Source organism: Larus michahellis, chromosome 4, assembly GCF_964199755.1.
Source record: "Larus michahellis chromosome 4, bLarMic1.1, whole genome shotgun sequence".
NCBI classification, from domain to species: domain Eukaryota; kingdom Metazoa; phylum Chordata; class Aves; order Charadriiformes; family Laridae; genus Larus; species Larus michahellis.
This window is the reverse complement of record NC_133899.1, coordinates 23,034,719-23,052,728: the sequence shown is the minus strand read 5'-3', so window position 1 is coordinate 23,052,728 and position 18,010 is coordinate 23,034,719. Positions and strand designations below refer to the sequence as shown.

Genomic DNA, 18,010 nt, shown 5'->3' with positions numbered 1-18,010 from the left:
CCCCACTGTGCCGCAAGAAGAGTCTGTGCCAGGCTGCGGTGCGGGTTTATTGGTGTCGGGGAAGGGTCGGGGGCCGCCGGTCCGGGCTTCCGCGCCGTCGGGTCTCTCCTCACCGGCGCTGGTTCAGCCCCGCCAGGTTCTTGATCTACCGGGGGGAGGAGAAGGGGGATTAAGTACCGGTGTCCCGGGGGGAGGCCGTGCTCCACAAGGCACTGAAGCCTTCGCCTAGCCCTGGGGGGGTCTCAGCTCTGCTGGGCAGCGCGTCCTGCTCCAGGAGCGAGGGGTCGGGGGGAGGCCGGTGCACCTGGGGGGGTCAGGGACCGGGGGCGAGGGCCAAAGGGCTGGAGGAGGATCGCCCTCGACCCAGCCGCGGGCATCCCCCCGACCACAACCCGCTCTCAAGGGCAGCTGTGCTCGGCTTGGGTGTATTTCTGTGGCCCCACAGCCCCCGACGGTGAATTTAAGCCTTGGAGGCATTCGGCTTGCTCATCCGTTTTGCAGAGACCTGGAGAGCTCAGCACCCCTGCACAGCCGCTGCGCCCTCCGGACTGGTTGCCCCTAATAGTTAATGTACTGGGATGATTTTGCCCCCAAAACGTCTGGCTGCAACCCACCCCCCTTCCGAAGCAGTCTAGTTCCTCCAGTTTATCTGCACAGACAGGCTAAACATGCACTGAGAGGACACATCTCGGACCCAGGGACACAGCTGTGTCGAGGTATGAAGCACAAAGAGCAGGGGGATTTCTCTGGTGGGGGATTTCTCCGGTGGGGGATCCTATCTGCATACACGGGTGTGAAAGCAGAGAGGGGCTGAGAAATGCTAAAGCTCTGAAATGATTCCACCGTAACTGCAGGGGGAAGGAGGTGAGAGAAATTCTTGAGAACTGCTTCATACAGTAAAAATGATTTCTAATTTATGTTCCAGCCTGTTTGTCTTGTACTGGTAAGCACACAGAAAATGTATTTCTGACAACAAGGAAATCACTTCGCTGATAAGTGCAACAGGAGTTGTACAAAAATAGAATCACAGGGAGGCCCTGATGCCCTTGAATTCCTGGGTACACAAAGGATTGTTTCCTATCCCAGAGGATGTGCAGCTCCCCCTGCGCAGACACAAAGCAGTCCAGGATGCCACCAAGAAGTCAGTGAATTCTTGGAAGCACACCGCAGTCAACTGAAACAGCCTGAGGAAGTCACCCCGCTGTGACTCAGGGACAAGTGCCACTTCCCACATGTCCACAGGCCTTCCATCAAGATTTCCACTGCAGGGACTGGCAGTGGAAGAGATCTCATGATGAGCGATGGAGAACACTTGTATTTATTCTGATTGCCAGTCTCTCATCCCTAAAGTTCACCCTGCAGCTTCAGACTTTATTTTTTACACTCTATTACAAGCCCTTTCACCACAAAACAGTGAGCTAACCCCAAACTACCCAGAAAATCATCCTTGCATGTAGTGAAGTTATGAAAGACAATTCTCTTTCATGCTGTCCTCTAGATTTGGGAGGAAAAGCATGCTGACATTCAGCACGGAAGGGAACAGAAACAGTTCTGCCCTTACAGCCCTGCTGGTTTTAGCATTACTTACCGTAACTGCAGCTCCCATCAGGCCCTGGACAACTGCTTCTCCTGTTGACTGTACCTAGGAGACACAAGCAGAACATGACCTTCTGCAGTTACACTGGTGGCCGCCCAAACACAGAGATGTAATGCACAACAGACACGTATTTGCTACAGAAAGGTGCTGACAGAGGCCAAGCGCTGCAGACAAATGACACCCAGAAATAAGAAACATGAAAGAGATTTCCTGGGAATATACATCTCCCAACCATCAGGCCAGTCTGACAAAAAGAGTGCCTACATGTAATCTTACTAGAAAATATGTAAGCATTTATTGATGTTGAACCGACAGCATTTATGCATTCATCTGCCAGTACAAAGTGGTCTCTCAACAGACGTGTGCTCTGCATGATCAAAAAGCCAGCTCTGTCAGCATATATATTTGGAGAGAAGGAGGACGCTGCATGAAGGACATGGACCTGTTGGAGTGGGTCCAGAGGAGGCCACAAAGATGATCCGAGGGCTGGAGCCCCTCTGCTGTGAGGACAGGCTGAGAGAGTTGGGAGTATTCAGCCTGGAGAAGAAAAGACTCCAGGGAGACCTTCCAGTCCCTAAAGGGGCTCCACAAAAGCTGGGGAGGGACTCTGGATCAGGGAGTCGAGTGACAGGACAAGGGGGAACAGTTTTAAACTGGAAGAGGGGAGATTTAGATTAGATCTCAGGAAGAAATTTTTCACTCTGAGGGTGGTGAGCCCCTGGCCCAGGTTGCCCAGAGAAGCTGTGGCTGCCCCATCCCTGGAGGTGTTCAAGGCCAGGCTGGACGGGGCTTGGAGCAACGTGGTCTGGTGGGAGGTGTCCCTGCCCAGGGCAGGGGGTGGCACTGGGTGGGCTTTAAGGTCCCTTCCAGGTCTAACCATACTGTGATTCTATGTATACCTTGCCTGTAGCGTTACCTGATTAGCTGTATTGCCCATGTTCATGGCATCAGCTACTCTGTTTTCCAGGAAGCGCCAAGTGTCCTCGAAGTCAGGGGATGAATCCTGCATCATCACCAGCTCGGTGGTGTTGTAGATGCCAGTGAGCACAGCCCGACGAGTGTACCAGTTAAACTGCAAGGGCATGAAATTAGAGAGAGAGAGAGAAAGGTATGACGTGAATGCAGATCAGGAATGCAGCTCACGAAAGCAGACTGAAGAACAGCAAAGGAAAATAGCATACCGACGGCACACTCCTTCCCCACTTAAACTGCGTAACTCGTCTCTGTGATGCAGTGGGCCACCAGCCAACACCGACATCTGACAGCACAGCTGCTCCCGTGGCACCAGACAGAGGTCACAAGCACAGTGTCTAAAACTGCTGAACAAAATCCCCACCGCCTGCTTCTGGCTGCAAACAGGCACCTGCAGCAGACGGCAAGGAATTCTCCCTTGCCCAGCTAGACTGAGTGCACAGTGCAAGAGTTCATCTTTGCTTTACAGACTGCTAGCAGGCAATGCAAAGCTCTGATTCTACATCTGATTGGATGAGAAATGGCTATATTTGGTACTGAACATAAGCTGTGGTTTGCACCAGATACAAGTGTGAAGAAAGGGAACGAACAGAGGACAGAACAGTGGAAGACAGCACAAAGAGATACACCTTTCCCAAATCCTATTACTGAAATACCAGTACTGCCCGCTGAATCACTAAATGCATCAGTATGCTGCTGGCAGCAATGCTGTAGGATCCATTTCAAAAATAGGTTACACAATGCAAAGATGCACAAATAACTCAAACAGTTCAGTTTTTCCAGGTGCACTTGCACCACTGGCAGACAAAATATACAAACATTTTTAAAAACAGGTCTTCAACTTCACTTGCTGCTATTACCTAGAAAAAAGACTAGAAAAAATGGAATGGTTGTTCCATTCACCACTACAAAGCAACAGAGAAATAAAAACACTGGTCTTTATTTTAAAAACAACCGTCGGCTGGAAAGCTCTACTGTCTGCACCACTTTGAGGAAGGGAGTAACATAAGGGATGCTGCCACTTGCAGCTGGATCCTTCATGTGCCTGAGACCAAACTCTTTGTATTGATTCTCCTCCTGCTCCGAAAAAAGCACCTGAAGGGGTCTCTGAGGCATGGGCATACCCTGCCGAGCTCCTGGTGTTGTGAAGAGGGCTGCACTGCCAGTCATGTTAAACCCCTTTACTGGGAAAGAGGGAGCAGGCTCGGCATCACAGCTTCACAAGAAAACTCTTGTAACCGGTCAGAAGGTGCAAACAAAAGACAAACTTTAGAACCTCTCCTAATCTCTGCGTCGGAAGAGACTTTAGGAACAGCTCAGTGCAGACACTGACTCTGATGTGTTAATTTGACTTGCAGTTCCTAATGCAATCACAGTCTTTCGGTTCTCTTCTGGTTTATTCCTTTAATTTTTCTGTCATCTTATTTATTTTTCACTGCAGTAACTTCTCTTTTACACTTAGATAAAAGAAGCTTATTAAAGCAGTTTGTTAAAATGCTTCATTTAGCTTTTCCCATCTCTCCCTACATCTATATGAATTAAAGTAATGTATTAATTGCTTTAATTAAGGTTATAATTTTCTTTTATTTCCTGCCAGAAAGATGAAAGCTTTAATAAGCTACTGGTATTTTTAGGTAGGTTCTTTAAAGGTTTTCAAGTCAAATCTGTAAATGCTGCTGCTGGTGGAAGAGACAGCTGCTTCAAAAGAGACACGCTGCTCACTTACTGAATACTGGACCAACTTCTTAGTCTCAAAATCTCAACAATTTTGTGCGTGTCTTCAAAATAAAAAAGAACACTTAAAAGACTCTACGAAAGCAGGTCCTTTTAATTTGCACTAATCCCATTGGCACAAATTTGCATTTAGTCCCCATGGCTCCTAAGCCTCTCTGGAAATTAGACTATAGCTTATAAGGACCCTTGAGTGCTTCTGAAAACATCTTCCTCATTCAACAAATTGATTGTTTCAAGAGAGACGTGGCCCTACGCCTACTTCAACCCATCATTTTGCTGAAGTGCCGACGGGTAGAACCAGCCGGTCTGCAAAGCACAAAGACTTACGTCTGTGGACTGGTCTCCAGCATAGTGCCATATATCATCGATCATGCTGGTGAGGAGGTTGAGGCTGGAAGGGATGTTATGCGGGAGCAGCAGGATGCTCAGAGCCTGCAAAGGAAATACACAAAGAAGTGGGAGAGTCAAAGAGAGGACATAGCATTAAAGCTGACCAACAATGCTCTGCTCTGTTATCCTTTCCCTGTTGCTGTTGACTTGCCTCCAACTCCCAGTGACCGGACCTCCCAGCTCTTTTAGCTAGCACTGGTCTTTCAAACAGGCTGGATTTGCGGGGAACGTATAGTGTGACAGCTGAGCTCAAGCCTCAGCACTTACTGGAGCCCAAAGCTCCCCGCTCAGCTCAAACACCACTCTTTTGTCTCTCTTGAGCTGCCTCTCCAGGCATGGAAACACAGCACAGGCTGAGCTGACTCACACTTGTGCTGTGCCCCTACGGGCAGGGAGTCAAGTCTCTCCTTTCTCTGAATTTGACTTTGAACTTAAAGCAGCTACCAAGAACAGCCAGCCATAATGGCCCTACTGGGATCCTGCAGCCTTTGAACATAGTAACACAACGCCAGGACAGTCACAAACCACCCACGTTCTTCACAAGACAAGTTATGCTAATCTGGAACAAAAACATGAATCGTGTCTTCTCTCTCTGCAAGAAGCGCTGGGTTCAGCTGCCCAGAGGCCAGCAGCGATTCTGGACAACAGATTGCAGCAATCTTTGCAGCCCAAGGTTGGGAACTCCTTGCTTATTACTGAGGCCACTATTCGATTCCTTTCCCACCCTGGGAAGAAAGGCTTGAGACTTCAATCCGAATTTGGAAGCACGGAGCTCTCTCAGTTCACAGATCTACCCTCAGGTTGCCAAGGGTTTGTCATTTGCACACTAGGCAGGCAGCTTCTTGCAACAAAGCAGCAGTTCTGTATTTCCAGGCATCAGATGATACCGGTGCAACCAGAACAATGCAGCAAGGAGCCTGACTTGCAGTGACACTGCACATAGGGCTAAGCAGAGACACAGGTTACTCCCTAGGGATCCCAGATAGGTGGAGTGAATGATGGAGGTCTGCCTTTCCGGAACTGCAAGAAATAGTTGTTCTAAGGAAACCTTTAACTGCCTCTTTCCAAGGGTGTTCTACTTTTGAAGGGTATGAATCATTTGAAACCAGGGAGGGTTTCATTTACAGCCTTGAACTATTCTGGTGGAGAGACTACGCTGAAAACCACAGAGTGTTCAAAATACACACAAAAAAATAGACCATCTTGATATTCATTTTATACCTGAGGCCATTTCTCAATATACGGAATCAGCATCCTCAGTCTGGCTTGCACAGCATCTCTCAGGAATTGATCTGTAGGCTTCTTCCTGGGTGAGAAAAACAAAATACAAATATGAAAAACATCCAAGTTAAACTCAATTCTGAACTTGAAAGATCAATCCTTGCCTGCCTCAGCAACAGACAGGCAAAGTATTATGTATCCTTCATGCCTCTGGTCCAACCCCGTATCTGGGAAGGTGGTTCTGTTTGGCTAAATTACATTGTTTTCAACTTAAAGTATCCGTGTCCCAGGTGGCCTCTCTGCCTATCCAGTCCCCAAAGTCTGCCAAGGAAGATGTTTTTTCATACCCAATACTCACTCTGCTTCGCCCAGCTGCACTAGTTTTTGTTCCTGCTCCAGCACCTCAGACAGCTTGGTGTTGCACTGAGACACAAAGTGCAGGATCAGTTCGCTGCCGTCACTGTGAAACATCCCTGCAGCAGCAGCAGAGAGACCCAGGGTCTGCAGGGAAGAAGGGAGAAGCACAGACTGGGTCATACACTGCTAAGCAGAATCCAGCTGGGAAATACATTGTATTTATTTTGCAAAGTTATATGAATTTAAACAAAGCAACACTGCATTAAAAACCTCTTCCTCTACGTGTTTTCCTCTCTTTAAGATCACTACATCGTGCCTTAGTTAAACTCTGACAGACTTATCCCTCTCAGATAATGCTGGGATGCGTTCCTGCCCAGTACCATTTGCCGACTAGGGTGCATCGCCCAAGAGTATGTGGGGGAAGCATGCAGGCCCGGCTGTCTTTGGACTTCAGCTCCATCCAGTTTTCAACTGGTTCTTTGCTTCTCTCCCCACATACCTTGGCTCCCTCTGCAATGGCTTCTGCAGTCCAGCCATGTTCAGGCACAAACTCCAGCGCTGCTGTGAGGATTCGATGCTGCAGCTGCTCCTCGCTCTCATAGTCCTCAGACTCCTGGCCGCCCTGGCCAGTGTAACTATGAGAAGGTATTGTTACAGTGAGGGGAACGTCACCATCAAACATCAGCAACCTGGACTCTGCCACTCACTCACTGCCATCACTATGTGCAGGCACCCTTTGAGATCCGCTTAGCACAAATCTCACCTCCTCCTGTAAAATCCTTCCCTTTCCAGAAAAATTATTCTTAACAAACCTTTGCCATGAGAGAAGAGAAAGATAAGAGAGGGCTCAATCTAGGTGCCTACCTGGAGACCAACTGGCCTCAGATTCCCCCTCCTTTAAGAAAACCCTAAAGTATAAGCATTCCCAATGGGGGCTTTATAGTTATGGGCACGTGGACAACATATTGTCCGTGTTTTGTGTAGATTTACACAAAAATCCAGAAGCGAAGACTTGTGCTTTGCGGACCAGAGAGGTTCCCTCTTGAAAGCAAGTCCCATCCTGTCTCCACGGCAGACAGTGGAATTTGCACCGTCACAGCAAACCAGCCCTCCAGCTGCTGCAGTCTGAAGCTTCATTAACTCTGGATCTCGTTGTCTCCGAGTTTCAGACGCAAGTTTCAGGAAAGCAAAGCCTTCTGATCCCACTGTCGGCAGGACAGCACTAGAAATAGCTAGTGAGTTACCTGGGGCGAGGGCCCTGAGGTTCCTGTTCAGGCTGGTGATTGGTTGGATGCGAATCAAACTGCTGCTGAGAGGAAGATGCCAATGGCTCCTTCTGCTCATCGGAGACTCTCCTCAGCACTGCCGAGGCCTGGAGAGCACGGTGAGGTGGGGAGAGTTGGCACCTGACCACTAAAAGGGAAACCAAGAGAGTCAGATGTCTCCTTCCAACAAGAGGAAGTACAGAAAATTAGGGTGAAGAAGAAAGTTGCAGTAAGCAGAGCTGGAAAGAACACAAATTTCTAGAGGCAGTCTTTTTTTACACTCCTGAGAGGCACCCCTCTCAGCTGAGCTCACATTGACTTGATGAAAGTAACGTGAAAATGTTTTGTGGGGAAGAGAACGATGCAGATGGAACGTATTGCAAATAGTTTCCCAATCTCAGACTGTAAACCAGGCACACAAACATACACTGACTCCCCTGCAGCACACCCTCTCTCCTTCTCGCTCCCTGATGGAGAGGAGTTAGAGGAAGGCGCTGACCCCTGAGCTCAGGGCAAGAGGCAAGGAACAGCATGGAGAGCCAGCAATCTTAACAGATACAACACGCTGATCACGATGTGTGTTCCTCAGGCAACTCAAAGCCAACACAGCTTTCAGTTACAGCTACTCTGTGAGAATTTTTCATTGAACGGCAGTGAGGTTTGGGGTTTTCTTTTTTTAATAAGCTGGGGTTGCATGGCTCACGCTTTAAAAAAAAAAAAAAACCACAAAAAAAACCACCACCACCAAACCCAACCACCCCTCCGCTTCCCTCGTGTGGAGCAGGGAGGTGTGAGGGGCTGGTGGGGCGCCAGGCCCGCTGAAGGGCTCTCCTCACACCAGGGCCTGCACAGCCCCCTTCACCCCACCACCCACCCCCCCAGAGAGCCGCTTCACGGGCCAGGCTGCACCCCCAGGCAGGCCAAGGCCCGGCTTCACGGCCCACCTCCCAGACCCAAGGCTGTGAAGTCGAGTCGAGGCCTGCAACCCCGTGTCGCCCACTAGCGGCGCCCCACTTCTGCCCTTCACCTCACCTTCCCCCGCCCCGCCCGGCCCCGCCCCACCCGGCCCCGTCCCGCACGCTACGGACAACCGCCGCGTTCCCTCCACGTCCCGGCTACGCCGCCGCCGCCGCCGCTCCCCTCACCCGCTCGTCCCCGCCACAGCCGCCAGCCCGCCCGCCGGAGGCCGCCCGCTGCCGCCGCCGCCGCCGCCGCCGCCATCTTGGAAGCGGGCAGAGCGCGATGACGCGGCGCTGACGGCGTCAGTGCGAGACGGGGCGAGCTGGGGAGAGGCGAGGAGAGGCGGCCTGAGGTGAGGGCGGCCGGGGAGCGCCTTGGCCCGTATTCCCCCTTTTTTCCCCCTTAAAAAGGCTCTCCCGGGGCCTCGTCTGAAGCGGAGGGGTTGGGGTTGGGGTTGGGGTTGGGGTTGGGGTTGGGGTTGGGGTTGGGGTTGGGGTTGGGGTTGGGGTTGGGGTTGGGGTTGGGGTAGGGGTTGGGGTTGGGGTAGGGGTTGGGGTTGGGGTTGGGGTTCCTGTGTGAAATTCCTTCACGTATCTTCTTCCTCGTCCCTGTAAACCGTTCCCGGCTTGGTGATTAAAGAGGTTTATTCTACCCTTTCTGTATGTATTTAAAATATTCATCTGCTGTCGGGCCAACGTAGTCGTTGGCTGCAGCCTGGGATCACGTCCTGGGCCGCTGGAAAGCTGCCTGCTGTGCATCGCAAGGTATGCCCAGAAAGCTTTAATTTCCAGTTTTGACGTGCTATATGAGGTAGGTTTTTTAAATAATGAAGCTGGTAGCCTTCAATATTGTGTTTAAAGCTCCTTTCTTGCCCTGTTTTGAGCAGTTCTGTTCAAGGACTGTTAAACGTGTGTGAAATTAAGATAAGGCCCCCTCCCTATGCCCAGCCCAGCATCTGCCCTGATCCAGCCCTTGGGCCTGATCCCGGCCATTGGGAATCCTCCTCAGTGGGATAGAGGAGAGTGCAAATTTCACCTTCTACTGGAAAATACAGTGGGAGAAAAATATCTCCCCCCCCCCCCCCCCCCCCCGCTGTCATCTCATCAAGAATATGACTGTGCATGCTTTGATGGTAACTCCTAGCCTTTACTTTGACTGAAGGCAGATGTAACGTCACGTCTTTGAGGTGACTTTGAGATAGCTTCCTACTTTCTTTACGTTGCATTTCAAGGGACTGATGCGGGCTAGTTGTTGCTGTTGATGTAGTTTGGGCTCTGACTCATCTTGAAAGGTTGCAGCCTGCTGTTCTGAGAGGAAGGTGTGACTTTGGATTTATGTAGCTTATACACCTTATGTATATCTTTTGCAGTTTTCAGCCTGGGAAAGGTGGCTTTTAAATGAGATTAATATGTGTGTTTGCTAGCGTTACTGTCTGTCGTAATTGCTTATCTTGTGTTGCATATGCATGCAAGGCCAACTGTGAGATGCTATAACCTGTAGAATACATCCAAGATCTTCGGCTCCTTGTCAGCGTGGGCTGCGTTAGTGCTAATTCCTACCACAGTAGCTCAGACAAGGTGCAGGGTTATCCCGTTGTGAACTTGTTTGCAGTTTCCAGGAGAGAGGTGTTCATGGCACTTAGAGCCATAGGAACTGGGGATCAAAATAGGCTGCACGCCTGACTGCAGGCAGTTGAGTATACTGTGGCCCTTCTGTAGGGCAGATTTTCTTCGGACTCTGTCAGGAATGCAGTCTTTTATAAATATTAGTGCAGAGAGGTTTCTCAAAATTGTCACTTCACTGCACTTTCTGTTCCCCTCCTCCCTCCGTGTAATCGCTCACCCAGCACCAACAATGATAAGAGTTGAGAGAGCCTCAATCTGGAATGCTGGGAATGCCCAAAAATTAATTTGTTTTCTTCGCATGTATTGTGGAAGCAAACTCTGCTAGGTCATGTCCTGAGTAGGAGAAACAAGGCAGTGTTTAATGTCAAATAGTTGTCACGAGTCTGGAAATTCAGAAATCTTGTTTATGTCTCTATTCACAATCTTTAAGGAAAGCAGGTAAGTTTTTATTGGTTTGGGTTTTGGTTGTTTTTTATTGTGGTTTTTTTTTTTAGCATGACTTGCAGTCTACCTGCAAAACTAGTCTCTGAACTGGAGAGAAACTGAATTATGCCTTTAAGTGTAGCTATTTCTTAATGTCACGTTAACGCTCAGCTTGTGGGAGCTCTGTGCTGCCTGTCTCCAGAAAATAATCCACATTTATTAAAACAAGTCACTGCTCTGTGATTAAGTAACAGTCCACAGGGGTCTATGCAGTGCTTGGCACTTACCCTTCCTCTCTCTGTCACTGTCAGGTTTGCGGCTGCTGCAGAAATGGGGGAGTACGGAGTCACACCAGGCCAGCGTGTGGCCATCATCTGGGACAGCTCCTCGCCAGTTGAAGCCCTGAAGGATTTGGTGGATAAAATTCAGGCGCTGGTGGGAGCTGATAATCGTGTCTCTGTGGAAAATGTTAACCAACTGTGTCAGTGTAAGAATGAGCTTAATTTTTCACTGTTTCATTGTTTAGAGGGAGAGGATGCTTCTGTTGTGTGACCTGACATCTTCCCTGGTTTGTTAGTCAGCATTCGTAACAACAATAGCACCTACTGCTAACTCTTAACCGCTGGCAGTAAGGCAAATAAAGTGATATACCCTGGTTGTGCTTCCTGTGCCTGGTGTCTTTAATCAGTTATTGCTGTCATACGCAAGCATGAGAGATGAGGGAGGTGGGACAGATGTATTAGGCAAAGCTCTGTGCGTGTATGTCTGAAGTTGTACCATCTTCCTCTGTTTTTCTTTTCAGCCGCTCACAGGGAGTCCAGTTTCGATGTAATTCTCTCTGGTGTGGTACCAGGCAGTACTGCGCAGCACAGTGCAGAGGTACTGGCAGAAATAGCTCGGATACTTAAGCCGGGGGGCCGTGTCCTCCTGAAAGAACCAGTGGTGACAGAGTCAGGTGAGAGAATACACATCGGCCTTGCTTTCATGGCAACACACCAATTCTTGTGAGGATTAGGCTGAAATGGAAAGGACAGGAACCCTGACTGATGTTCAGAGATTTTTCATTCTACTGACACACTAACCTGAATAGCAAGGTTTTTATCCCGTGTTTCGACTGGTAGCCGTCAGAGATGTTTGCAGTCACTCTCCTTCTATAAAAAGTGCTGGATAGGCTTGTTCCTAAACTACATTGAAAATCTCAGTGGACGCTGGTCTTCTCCTAGGGTGTGTAATGTTAAATAGTTGCAGATGGTGTGCTTCTGAAGTTATTTTAAAAACAGGTGACAAATGCCGATAGAGACACTGTCTCAGAAGCCAGGTGAGAGATAGTTATACAGAAAAGGTAGAAGTGTTTGGACTGAGCTTTAGGAGTAAAGCCAGAGCACCTGCCATGGGACAGCTGGAGGAGCACGCAAGGTGGTGAACACAAGGTTACTTCTCTGTCTTATACTTGACCTGTGTTCAAACCTTGCTGGCGTAGGGAGCTGCTTCAGCCTGGAAGTGGGAAATAATATGCCACCTGATAAGAACAGAAGCACCTATGCTGACGGTGTTTCTGTTGGCGCAATCTACAGTGCTGAAAATGGTGGTGTAAGTGGCAGCAGAAACACCTTCTTCAGCTTGGGAAGATTTGCCAACGCTTTGAAGCTGGCAGTGGCTCCGAGGTGCAAGGGGTACCTTAGGGACAGGGGGGAAGATTCCTGGGACAGAACAAAGAACATGCAAAGTCTGGAGTAGATGAGGCTTCTTTTTTCCAAAGTCACATCTGACAGGCTGGCATTTGGTGGACTTGGAATAAACTGGAAGTGGGCCTGGTGGGAGAGGGTGAATGGATTCTGTTCGGCACAATCCTGTGCCCAAGAGAAGCCGCCTGTGATGAGGTTTTGATTTACAGTGATTTTAATAGCTTTTGCCTATGAGAACAAGGCTCTTGAATGTTGTGTTTCTGAATGTAATGTTCATTTAGGAGACCATATTTTGAAAACTTCATGATGAGTTGTTCGCTGTAGTATGTGAAAATATTTTGGGGTATGTTGTCGTTTGGGTTTTGGGGTGGGTTTTTGTTTCCTTTTTTTGGTGGGTGTAAATTGGATTAAGGAAGGTTTTGGCATATACAGAACAGATCTGGAGCTGGAACAGCTTTGTGACCCCAGGCTGTTATTTTCATAAGCAAGCCGCTTACCCTCTTTCTTGTTTGTTCCTGCTGTCAACTGGAAAGGGCTCCATTTTAAAGCAGAGGTTTGTCTTGAGTACTTCCTTCTAAAGCTCTTACTCTTCCAGGTTTCTCCATAACCTTTCTTCTTGTTCTTCCCTCCTCCTACTTCCTGCTTTCATGTCTTCCAGGAAACAACAGCAGAATCAAGACAGCAGCCAAACTCCCCACAGCTCTGACTCTCTCTGGGTTGGTGGAAGTGAAGGAGGTACGTATGTACTAACTGCTTCCAGAAACCCCCTCGTACAGTTACTTTGAAATGCTGAGGCTGATTCCCGGGGACTTGCTGGGTGACAAGGTGTTTAGCTACCCTGGTTTACTGTAAAGGTGCGCAGACACTGCCTGACACAAACTTTAGTTTCTGCAAAGGTAGTGTTTTTCTTTAGGATTGAAAATACCGGTTGTCTGTGTTCACTGGAATGTTGGACCGGGTGCTGAAATAAGGGGTTTTGCACGAGATTAACCTAAAATCTTACATTGCAGCTGCAAAAGGAAGCGTTGACCCCAGAGGAGGCCCAGTCGGTCCGAGAACATTTGGGTTACCAAGGCAATGACCTTCTCATTGTCCAGATAGAAGGCAAGAAGCCCAATTTTGAAGTGGGGTCCTCAAGTCAGCTCAAACTTTCCTTTGCCAAGCAACCTGGTCCTTCAGGTAAGGAGTAGTGTGTGCTAAATGTCTGGAGTGCCTGCCCCTCGGGTGACTGGCATCCGAATAGGGAGACAGCTCCGGCGTAGGGAGTCCTATAGGAAAAACCCGTGAAGTGGGACTTCCCAAAGTTGTTTGAACTCTGTTGGGAGTAGATGGCGTAAAAGCTGGAGTACCTACTATTTCTTCCTTTGTTTTGGCTCCAGGAAAACCCTCTGTGGACCCAGCCACTGCCAAGCTGTGGACGCTCTCTGCCAATGACATGAACGATGAAGAAATGGTATCTGGTCTCGTTTGTGAGGCTTTGCTGTTTTTCCTTCTCTCTCCTCTTTTTCCTTCTCTAAATAGTTTCAGTCATACCTCTTGGGAAGCTTTACAACTTAAGAGGTAGAAAAGCATCCCCAGGGCAAAATATCTTGTCTACTATGTGAGGTCTTGAGAGTCCAGAGGTGTGGTGAGGGTGGAGAGGAGACAGGGATAAGAGGGCACAGCTGCAGCACTTTCATGCTGGTGCTACAGATAGCACCATTTCTTCAAACATAACACAGCAATGTCATTCCCTACTGACAAATCAGTTTTCTGCCTGTTATTTTCAATGGTATGTTTTCAGGATCTTTTGGACTCTGATGAGCTGTTGGATTCGGAGGATTTGAAAAAGCCAGATCCGTCGTCCCTCAGAGCTCCGTCCTGCAAAGAAATGGGCAAAAAGAAAGCCTGCAAGAACTGGTCAGTGCTGGGATTAGCATATCGGCAAACCTTTTAAGTGTAACATTAAACCCTTAGAGTTGTATGGATTTTAAAAAAGATTGTAGACCTTTTGCTGTTCTTCAGAGCGTAATTCTCTTGGTTGGTGTCCTTTCTTATCTTAACTATTTGAATGTAAATCCAAGTACAATGAGAATTGACTAGCCACAGCAAAACTGCTACAAATTACCACACTGGTACAATCAACAGTCTTGAAGGTGGAGAAACGGTTTATGCAGCCTTGGCTAAACCCCTGGTTTCTCAGATTTCAAGGAGAACTAGCACACACGACAAGTGCTGTAGAGTCATTTCCCACTCAGTTTAAACTTGAGGAGTGTTTCAGCACTTGTTATACCAACCACGGTGTTGAAGAGCAAAGTGAAGAGTGTGAGAGTCCCAGAGTCAGCTGGGTTGTGTGACAGAGTGAGGGCTGTTGTGTGTGAGTAGGGCTGGAACAAGTGTTGGTGACTCATAACCTTTAAGCAGAAAGATGCAAGATGCAGGTGACTTTTTTATTTTTCTACAGCACATGCGGCCTGGCTGAAGAGCTGGAACAGGAGAAGAAGAGCTCGCAGCCCAAATCTGCCTGTGGAAATGTAAATAGTCTTTTTTGTTTCTGTACTGTGGTTTGCAGTACGTTATTTGTGTCTAAGAACTGTGTTCTTTAGTGACTGCTCCTTAAGCCGGCTTACTGCTTCCGAACACTGCTTGTGCAGCTTCTGCAGAGCTTCAGCCTGTTGCCCTGTGCCCACACGCTCTGTACTAGTGCGTGCTGTCTGTTCCAGTGCAAGTGCTGCCCTTGTAGGAGTCAGAGTGAACAGCAAACCTTTGCCTCCCTGCTCACACACTAACTGGTGATCTGCTCTGGGAAGATCACCTTACGGGAGCACAAGGGGACCTTGTGGTGGTTAGGGGGCTCCTCAAGCCCAGCTTGCAGCCGTGCCCAGGCGCTCCAGCTGGGGAGAAACTCGCTTCTTCCATGTGAGCACAGTGGCCTGCACAGCTCTGCTAACCGCACTAACCACATGTATGTTGAGATGGGGTAGAAGGGAAGCTGTTTCTGTGCTGATACATGCTGAGGAGCGTGTCACGTCTTAAGCTGGAAAAACCGTATCACGGGGGGAGAGAACTGAAAGTTGCCCCTGATTACAGAAGGTGCTTTTCTTCCTCTTGCCAGTGCTACTTGGGGGATGCGTTCCGCTGTGCCAGCTGCCCTTACCTGGGGATGCCCGCCTTCAAGCCTGGGGAGAAGATTCTCCTGAAAGAGAACCAGCTGCATGATGCCTAACGAAGATGCCTCTGGATGTCCTGTGAAGGACCTCTCTGCTTTTCCATCAGTCTGAGGTTCTTCCTGCAGTCCTCCTCATCCTCCCAAACTCATGCTCTCCGGCCAATACGCCTTGTGGGGAGGGACATTGTGGGCACTGACACTGCTGTGAGCTCACTGCTTGTAATCAACCTTGGGCTCCCTGATAATCTTTGGTGACAAGTGGTCTTGTATGCATTAGACTTCACGTTACTCCTTGTCTTAGCTGGCTTGACTTGCTACTGGGACGCTGGCCATCACAGCATGTCCCACCAGCAGAGGGAAGTAGAATCAAGCGTCAGGTTGACCTCATGTGCTTGTGGCAGGACGAGTGCTTCCCCATGCCCGTGTAGAACAGCTCCAATTTGCCCTGATTTTCCCTGATGAATCGGCAGCTCCGGCTGAGCTTTCAGGGTGACATTGGGCTCCTGCTCTCTCTGAAATTTGAAGCTGCCATTCCTTACCACGTGGAGGTGGCTCAGGAGCAGCGAATACACTTAGCAGTCTGTACGCTTAGCAGCCTACTCATTGGTGAAGTCTGGCAGGCATGATGAATTTCCAAGTGTTTTGGGAGCCAGCCCGTGATATGCCCTGCCCCCACCTCTTTCCATCAAAATGACAATGATTCAGTCCCGCTGGGAAAACTCCTGGCCTTAAGGCAGGGAGCAGATTAAACAATGTCTGTCTTGTCCTCCCACACCTTTCTGTCCAACGTGAGCTGATAACACAAGGGCAATCTGAGACTCCCACCCGTCTTGGTGGTTACCAAGTGAGTTACCTGCAGTGTCCAGTAAGAACATAGCAATAACTTAATTTCTAGATGATCTGTGGTCACTGTCTGCTCCCGCTCCCCAAGATACTGACTACTCTTTATTTATTTGTGTAATTGGTGCTGGTGGGGCGTCTGCGCAGATGCAGGATGAGGGACGTGTTCACGTTCTGTGCCAGGCTTGCTTCTCACCCAGGGAGGGAGAGGAGGAAAACCCAAAGCCGGCGTCTCGGCGGGGACTGCTTTGTTTGGAGCTCTTGCTCTACAGGATGTGACTGCTCGTGCTACCAGAATTACGCACTGAACGTGCAGAGGGAGCTGGCATAAGAGGCTGTTCTGTTCTTGAAATAAAAGTGACCAATAGTAATGTGTTTGTTTTAAGGCTGGTATTAGTGACATTCTAAGTGCGTCTCTCCTTTTACTCAGCGTCTCGGTGATTTCTTGAAGTGTTTAAATGTTGGGTTGCATCTTGGAGTTCTCCATAAATTGTTCCACTGAAAACATGGCTTGAATACGTGATGCCCACTGGAAAGAACAGAATCAAGCTGCCTAGATTAACTTATTTGGTCTAGATTTCAGAAAGGAGTTTTCCTCCTGGTTGAATGTGGAGAAGGCGGCCTGCAGGGACAGAAAGGAGGGAGTCGCCCAGGTGTGCAAAACATCCTGTGTGGATCCAGGGGCAGGCACTGCAGTGTTACCTGAGAGCCAGAGGGGAATATGAGGGACTGGGGGCAACGGAGACCTCCGAGACCTTGTATGTAGAGGGACAGCTGCCCTCCAGCAAGAGCCTGGCGTTCCCAGACCCCTTCCTGCTTCCCTTGTCAGTGAGAAGAACTCCCAAGGAGATGCAAATCTTGAGATAAACCTCCTGTTCAACAAACCTGTTAGCGCTCCTGGTTGTGATCTAAGGAAATGGGTAAAAGCCTCTTTGGGGGTTTTACTGCCCGTTTTTAGCCTCACTGGCGGTGGAAGACCAGATCTCTGCATGTCTCCATGTGATAAAGGCAGCCGTTAACCTGATCTCTGCTTTCCTTTCAGGAGTAAATAAGATAAGAGAGGGAGGAGGTAGCAGCAGAAGCTTTTGTTTTACAGTGATTCACTCATCTGGAATTTAAACAGGCTGGAAGCCCTTTGAGATACTGCTGAGTTCAGTTAATGATGGTTAAGGTTGTATAATCTTGTTCTCTTTAAGTTTTGTTACTCTTGCTGTGGAAGAGGCCCTCAAAGGGTGACACTTTGGCAGTGGAGCATCAGCTGGGTGGGGATATGCTCCTGTCAGGCTGGGTTTGAGGAGTATTTGTCCCTTAAGCCCCCTTCCCTTGTCTGCTACAACCTCCAGCCTGCCCTGCCTGCCCGCCCCTCCTCCTCCCACCCCTGGCCACCCGCCCTGCGCCTGGGAGGTGGCACTTGTCCCTAAGGGGGTGAGCAGGCTGAGGCTGTGCCTGGGGTAGAACAGGATATTTCAGTTAGAAGGGACCTACAATGATCACCTGGTCCAACTGCCTGACAGCTTCAGGGCTGACCAAGATAAAGTGTGTTATTAAGGGCATTGTCCAGATGCCTTTTAAACACTGACAGGCTTGGGGTATTGACCTCTTCCGGAAGCCTGTTCCAGTGTTTGACCACCCTTTCGGTAAAGAAATGCTTCCTGATGTCCGGTCTGAACCTCTCCTGGTGCAGCTCTGAACCATTCCGATGTGTCCTATCACGGGATCCCAGGGAGAAGAGCTTGGCATCTCCCTCCCTTGCAGCTGGGATGGTGGGAAGGGGGCTAAAAGGACAAACCGAA

The 18,010-nt window shown here is 49.1% G+C and overlaps 2 protein-coding genes across 4 annotated transcripts; one reads left to right on the top strand and one right to left on the bottom strand.

Moving 5' to 3' along the window:
• Positions 1-29: 29 nt before the first annotated feature.
• Positions 30-8,814, bottom strand: COQ9 (coenzyme Q9). The gene is made up of 9 exons (XM_074583458.1): positions 8,682-8,814; positions 7,516-7,684; positions 6,771-6,906; positions 6,273-6,415; positions 5,915-5,999; positions 4,631-4,735; positions 2,514-2,669; positions 1,589-1,642; positions 30-145 (listed from the first exon to the last, which is right to left on the bottom strand). The coding sequence occupies exons 1-9, from the start codon at positions 8,755-8,757 to the stop codon at positions 110-112; spliced, it is 960 nt and encodes a 319-aa protein (XP_074439559.1). The 5' UTR covers positions 8,758-8,814; the 3' UTR covers positions 30-109.
• On the top strand, positions 8,519-16,588 carry CIAPIN1 (cytokine induced apoptosis inhibitor 1). 3 transcript variants are annotated; one of them, XM_074583460.1, is made up of 9 exons: positions 8,519-8,848; positions 10,856-11,031; positions 11,347-11,499; positions 12,888-12,964; positions 13,240-13,408; positions 13,609-13,682; positions 14,013-14,128; positions 14,673-14,742; positions 15,324-16,588. In XM_074583460.1, exons 2-9 carry the CDS (start codon positions 10,875-10,877, stop codon positions 15,432-15,434), a joined length of 927 nt encoding a protein of 308 aa, XP_074439561.1. In that variant the 5' UTR covers positions 8,519-8,848; positions 10,856-10,874; the 3' UTR covers positions 15,435-16,588. The 3 variants fall into 3 exon arrangements, with proteins under 3 accessions (XP_074439561.1, XP_074439560.1, XP_074439562.1); XM_074583459.1 differs by lacking the exon at positions 8,519-8,848 and adding an exon at positions 9,043-9,306; XM_074583461.1 differs by lacking the exon at positions 8,519-8,848 and adding an exon at positions 9,141-9,260.
• Positions 16,589-18,010: the final 1,422 nt, after the last annotated feature.